The sequence below is a fragment of the Prunus dulcis genome, unplaced genomic scaffold (genome assembly GCF_902201215.1).
Source record: "Prunus dulcis unplaced genomic scaffold, ALMONDv2, whole genome shotgun sequence".
In the NCBI taxonomy this organism is placed as follows: Eukaryota; Viridiplantae; Streptophyta; class Magnoliopsida; order Rosales; family Rosaceae; genus Prunus; species Prunus dulcis.
In genome coordinates this window covers 1-6,588 of record NW_023010605.1, presented here as the reverse complement: position 1 = coordinate 6,588, position 6,588 = coordinate 1, and the positions used below count along the sequence as shown (strand labels likewise).

The 6,588-nt window shown below is 33.2% G+C and overlaps 1 protein-coding gene and 1 long non-coding RNA gene across 4 annotated transcripts; one reads left to right on the top strand and one right to left on the bottom strand.

The window, feature by feature from the left end:
- Positions 1 to 1,472: 1,472 nt before the first annotated feature.
- LOC117613767 lies at positions 1,473 to 2,549 on the bottom strand. Its single transcript, XR_004583794.1, has 2 exons — positions 2,225 to 2,549; positions 1,473 to 1,881 (listed from the first exon to the last, which is right to left on the bottom strand). It is a non-coding gene; the product is annotated as an uncharacterized LOC117613767 (long non-coding RNA).
- Positions 1,813 to 6,533, top strand: LOC117613766. Of its 3 annotated transcripts, XM_034342338.1 has the most exons (8): positions 1,831 to 1,919; positions 2,769 to 2,924; positions 3,344 to 3,617; positions 3,728 to 3,827; positions 4,311 to 4,443; positions 4,627 to 4,759; positions 4,857 to 5,607; positions 6,319 to 6,533. In XM_034342338.1, the coding sequence occupies exons 2-7, from the start codon at positions 2,853 to 2,855 to the stop codon at positions 4,865 to 4,867; spliced, it is 723 nt and encodes a 240-aa protein (XP_034198229.1). In that variant the 5' UTR covers positions 1,831 to 1,919; positions 2,769 to 2,852; the 3' UTR covers positions 4,868 to 5,607; positions 6,319 to 6,533. The 3 variants fall into 3 exon arrangements, with proteins under 3 accessions (XP_034198228.1, XP_034198229.1, XP_034198230.1); XM_034342339.1 differs by lacking the exon at positions 4,627 to 4,759; XM_034342337.1 differs by lacking the exons at positions 4,311 to 4,443; positions 4,627 to 4,759 and having other exon boundaries at positions 1,813 to 1,919; positions 2,852 to 2,924.
- Positions 6,534 to 6,588: the final 55 nt, after the last annotated feature.

Here is a 6,588-nt window from a genome sequence, read left to right as displayed (position 1 = left end):
TATGATGGTTTCTCTATCGTGGTTTCCATATTTTCCCTTTGTTTGTTGATGTTGCCCGTCGTTGTTCACCTAGCCATCTCTCTTTCCTCCATGAGCCTCGTCAACGCTCGCCGAGCCTTCTCTGCCATGCTACATGCCACTATTCCCTTTGCACAACCCTTGTTTCTTACTCTGTGTTGCCGACTTGGTATCAGTCACTCAAGCCCCATCACTGTGTTGCCGACTTTGTATCTTTGTATTACCCCCTTCGTATCGGCCTCTCATGCTCCATCTCTGCTCAACCCGTGTTCTTCTCCCCTCTTAAGTCCAATATCTTTCTTTGATTTTACTGCTGGTCTTTGTCTTCTTCAATGCTCTCTGCACACACATAAGGAGTTTTCAACCCCTGCCACTTTCATTCCTCTCCAACACCTTATCCACCATGCTACATACAACTTTGTGATTATATGCTACACTATGTGATATTTATAATGTTTCTACAAGCTGTTTTTTAAAGAAGTAGAATTTCACATGTCTTTTTTTTTTTTTTTCTCGTTCTTTTCCTTCTATCTTCTCTCCTCTCTTTCTTTCTTTTTTCTTTCCTTTCTTTCTTTCTTTTTTCCAATTAAGTGGGTCGAGGTGGAAAGCCAAAAAACATGGGTGTTTACCTCGAGGTGGAAAGCCAGAAAACATGGAAAGCGAAAAACACAGAGCGGAAATCATGGAGGCGTAAAGCCAGAAATTACGGGTGTGGAGCTTGAGGAAAGCGGAAAAATCATAAACGGGTGTCATAATGGATGTATATAAAAGGAAACAAGGGGAGAAAATGAAGGAAACATGCATCTAATGCTTGAGAAATGAACTTTAGCCACAACCTATACAACAAAAACATTCTAAATGGCAGATTCATTTTGTTTATACTAGTTGAGTTAAACCTTTTTCATTTTAAACCAAGTATCTTAGCCTAGTCTCTTTGAACACCAATAGAAAAGGAAAAAGGGAATAGATCTTTACCATTGATGACCTTTTCTTGATTTCTTAAGAATGAACACCTTTGTTGGAAATGCCTTTTGTTTCCCTTGATTTTGACTCCTTCAAGGTTCATGTGGTAATGACCACATGCCTGTAAGTTCATATGGTATTTATGCAAATTTCCCTATTAATAAAGTACCATTAGCCTAGAAAACCGCTGTAATATCCTATTTACCTTCATCTGTGAATGGCTTATCATTTTATAAGAAAAGAAGAATTTAGATAAATATTCATGTGGTAGATCATCCGCCCTTTCACAGGATTTCTCTGGTCTTCTTGGCTCTCTCGGTTTCTTAACGTCTGTCTTTTCTATATTGAAGAAATTTTCATCATACCTATATACCTTGAAGGTTATCTTTTTAAAGAAAGAAGTTCTATATTGTAGGTATATAATTTCCATTCTTCATGAAAAATGGGATCAGTTGTGGCTCACAGAAATGTCAAAGGTCAGAAATTCTATATATACTAAAGCCCAATGCAACTAAACACTGTAGCTAAGCACAGTAAAATTACGAAAATGCCTCTATTTAAAACTGTACAGCCAGCTTTTCCTTTCCTTTTGAACAGTAAAATTGCCATTTTGCCCTTGACTGATTGTTCTGTATTTTTCCCGTTTTGCCCTCTCTTTCCTTGGGATGTAACTAGCTGTTGTTTAGGGTTGAGAGGTGTCTGGTTGGATTTCAACTAGCTGGTTGGAGAGCTACAGGGGTAAAATGGGAGAGCTGTTGGTTCTTCACTGTTTAAATCTGGAGGGTTCCACTGTTTTACAGAACCACCTTTTTTCCCACCAAATTGCTTGCCTTCTTCGTTTCCATTCTTCTCATCTTCCTCTGCTCTTCCAAAGTGCTCACTTTCCAGCTCCCTTGGGTTCTATCAGGAAGGGGATTAAATCTTACAGATTTGCTGAGGTATTTCCAGCGTTGTTATTCTTAATTTTTTTACTCAATTGTTAATTAATTTTTCTACTCAATTGTCAATTAATTTTTCTGACTTCTCTGTTCTCCCACCAAAGCAATATATCACCACTGGTCTGAGAAAAACAGAGTGTAGTTTGTGAGAGATGATGCAAAGCCCATTAAATTGGTGACACAAACCAAACTTACAGCTAACATTGGTGACATAAACAGATCAGTCAAAGCATAAAAACCAAGTTTTTTCACAAAAACAAGAGCAGAGAATTTATTTCTGAAAACGAAATCCATCAAGCACACACCTCTAATTTGAAGCCTCTTCCACTGTCACTGATCAAATGGGTTTTACCGACTAACCTCCTTAAACAAAGCACTGTGTGTTGAGCTAGAGACTGGTATAGCTGGTGGACGGGAAGGGCTCTGCCCAAAGAAGAAGATTTCCTTCAAATGGTAGACAACCATGAAATAGGCTATTCCAGATTTGGCCAGCAACCATGCCTCAGCTCAACAAACCCAATTAGAAAGAAAGAGATTTTATAGAGAGAAGTGAAGTGCATGGGTCTCTCTGTTTATGTGTGCCTCTGTGAGAGAGAGAGAGAGAGAGAGAGAGAGAGAGAGAGGCGTGTAAGAGACTTTTGAGTTTTGTTTTTGTGCACACAACACAGAGTGAGCTGGAGAGATGGGTCAAGAGGTGATGAGTACGACAACATTGTACTTTTGTTTTGTTGGGTCTATCTCAGCATTGTATATTTTTCCATAATTAAATATTTTTATATTTTTCCTCATGCCTTTTAATAAATATATACGTGCATTTTTATACTAACAAAAAATATATTTTATTTATAGATTTAAAACACATTGAGTTTCACTTATATCCGTGATTTACAACCGTTCCAATTTAACAAGAAACTCAAAGTGCGTATTTGCAGAATGTGGCGACCAAAACTTATTGGATCTACTGATCAATTTGGCGGCCTTCAGTGTATCTTGGTTGACCAAAAGGTAAGAAAATCTCTTTTCCGTGTTATTTCAATTTAATTATAATAACACCACTTAAAGACACCCTTTGTTTAATATCTGTTTCTATTGAGCTCCCTTAGTTTTTAGTAGATATTAGCGTGTCAGTGTGTGTTCTTCCTATTATTAATATTGCACCCATTTTCCTAGGAGGTCATAACCATATAAAGTAAGTATAAATTTAGTCCAAATACTTCTATAGAGGATCTAAATAATTAAGAATATTGCGGTAAACTATGTTATCTATAGGCTTTGTTAGATCTAGATTCATTATATATAATCTACTTACTTTTTTATTTTTAAATTTTTAAAAATGAATGTATTATCATATATTTGTATTTCCTTCCTTTTAAATATAATTTCCCCTTATTAATTTTCCTCTTCCTCTTTTTTCAATTATGTAGACAGATGCAATACAAGCTAGCGTCAAAGAGATCGACTATGATTTTGTAGCTCCGAAAATAAAAGCAGGTTCCATTTATGAAATAACACATTTCCACACTGGTCGCAACAAACCATCTCACAAAATTGTACCACACGTTGCACAATTGTTCTTTAATGCAAGAACAACTTTCAAAGAACTGCCAACCATTCAGCCACACATTCCACGACATCGATTTTATTTGGTTGATTATACTCAATTGTCCACTCGGATTGACAAAATTGACATCCTAAGAGGTAATACTTTATATATTATTAAAAACTATGCATATATATACAATAAGTATTTCTCCAAAAAAATTTCACATTTTAATACCCTCATAATATTTTCTTTATCATATTGCAAAATGTTTTTGGACACATTACTGCAATACAACCATTGGAACAAAAAATGGTGGGCAATGAAAGGCTTGAGGATAAATGTGAAGTCTGCATCGAAAATATCAGGTACAAATATTCAAAAAATGTTTATAATTCAAATTCTAAACTATTATCTCTCTTTCTAAATATTTTTTCCCCTACATCTAATTATTCATGAAAGAAAATGTTAGAATAACCTTGTGGGGAAATACTGCAAAAACTTTTGATTCCCAAGCTTTACAACAATTGACATCACCAATATTCGCAGCTTTTACAAGCCTGAAAGTTAAACAATTTCAAGGTATCCAGTTTATTTTCACTTTCCCCACTTTTTTATACTTCATTTCAAATAAAAACAAATCTAATTCATTATTTATCAATATGTAGGGAAAATTGTTCTAAACAGTAGTGTCTCCACATTAATTTTTATCAATCCAGATATACAAGAATTGGCGGCCTACAAAATGATGTATGAATTGTTATCACTTTTATTCTAACATATACCTTTGTTTCCCCATTTACCTAAATTAACACCTCTTTTTTATTATATAAAAATAACAATACCCACAGCTTTAATGACTCCACACATGCTATTAAAATGATGCCTTCTTCCGCCGCTCAACTAATGACACCTCAACATTTAGAAGCTGCTAAAAAGCTATCTGTCCAAGAGTTAAATGTTCTTGATCCAGAGACACATAAGGTAAATACACTAACTTCTTTCTTTAATCACTTTATTATTCATATTTTAATATACAATTTCACAAATTATTCAAACTAATTTTCACTTTATTATTCTCTTATCACTATATATTTTATAATTTTTTTGCTATATTAATATATATTTTTTAAATATGTTTTAGGACACTCATTTTATGCAGAGCAGCTATTACGCGTTTTGATACGCGTAATGGTTGGTGGTATAAAGCATGTCCATCTTGCTTTAAACAACTTAGAACTGCTGTCCACCGTGATGAACTTTTGTGCCCAAAACACAATAATCAAATTCCTCTCCCTTGGTAATACAAATCTCAACAATTTGTTTCATTTTATTTTTCCATAATTTAAACACAATTATTATAAATTATTAAAACATTACATATATTTTACATACAGGTTCAAAGTGAGCTTGGTGCTTGAAGATTCAACTGATGAAACTAATGCTATCATAATTGGAAGACCAGCAGAACAACTGTTTAAAATTTCTTGCAATGAATTGGTTGTTCAAAGAGGTTTTACCGACCAACAACAATTACCAGATGTGATTCTGCAAACAAGAGGACAAGTTAAAATTTTCCAACTTCGATTTGGAAGCATGAGAAGTGATTTCAACAGAAATGATCTACTCATTCAAGCAATCTTCGATGACACAATGCCACTTATTGAACCAACACCGCAATCATCTGACAAAAGTTTGGCTGCACATGATACAGAAAACATTGGCGCCCAAATGGTTCCACCATTACCCCACTTCTCTCAAAGCAAATTCCAAGTGCATCTTCCACAAGCTCAGTTGATGCTTCTATAACAGAAGTTACCCCAATTTCAAAAAAAAGATACAGAGACGCTGTCAAAAGAGCTCTATTCACCTTTCGTCCATCAAAAAAAGCAAAAAGGTTAGAATTGATATAATAATTAACTCCTTTATATCAATATTTACACATATTCTAACATTTACCAATATATTTCTTTCTTTTTCATTTAGCATTTCTTTAAGTCATGTTCAAACCGAAACCGAATCTGAAAAAATGGTCACAACAAAAAGCATGGAGGAAATTGTATCAGATTCTGATTTACCAATCACTGGCTTAAAGAAAAAATCAAGCATGGAGAATTTGCCAACCAGCACTTCTACCCCAAAAATAGAGTTTGTATTCTCTAATTCACTCATCTCATTTAAATACATATTACATCCATAATATTCAATTATTCATACCGTCTGTCATGTTCTGATTGATGCTTTGTTTTAATATATTATAAGATTCTCTCTACTTATTATATAGGTCAAAAAACCAACCACTATTGGATTAACAATAAATCAAATTTTTGCATGCTGAATGTTTGGAAATACTATTAAATTGTCATATTTACAGGTAAATTTTTTGGAAAAATGTCCATTTTTCAGGGTAGGTTCTGCCCGTTTTTTAACATAAATGTCAAGCCCTTAAATAATTTTTGCTCTAAATAACAGCAAAAAAGTCATATATTCCTAATACATAAGAGAATTAAAAACCTAAACATTATATTTACATCCTTTTTTCCAATTTTTCTTCAATATATTCAACCATAATTATTTTGCCTCTCTTCAACTTTTCCTTTAGATAAACACAAAATTAAAATTATGTTTACTTTGTATTACTTCAATTAGAAAACCATCTACAACTTGCTCATTAGTTCTCTTAATTTTGTAACTTTGTATTTCCTACATTGAAAAACTATTTATAACTTTCTTATTAAATCAATAAATTATATTAATCCTGTTTATACATAATTAAATGTTTATGATTATTGTCCTAACTCAATTTCCCCCATTCATCAATATTAACATTTACTATTTTCTCACTTTTTTTTATAACAGGGTCAAGACCTCCATCAAAGAGAAAAAAATCATGAAGAAAGTGCAAAACAAAGCTCGCCCAATTAAATAGCATGCTGTACAAAACTATCCAAATTTTGCTATTTTGATGCCTACTTCCTACTATAAACATCTCGATGTATATACAAACAAGTGTAGTATTTTAACATAACAAGTAGCCTGTAAAATATGTTATTACATGCTTTTTTTCCAACTTACACTCCTTTGTTAAACATAATGTTATAAATTAAATCTCATTGTATATATAGCAAA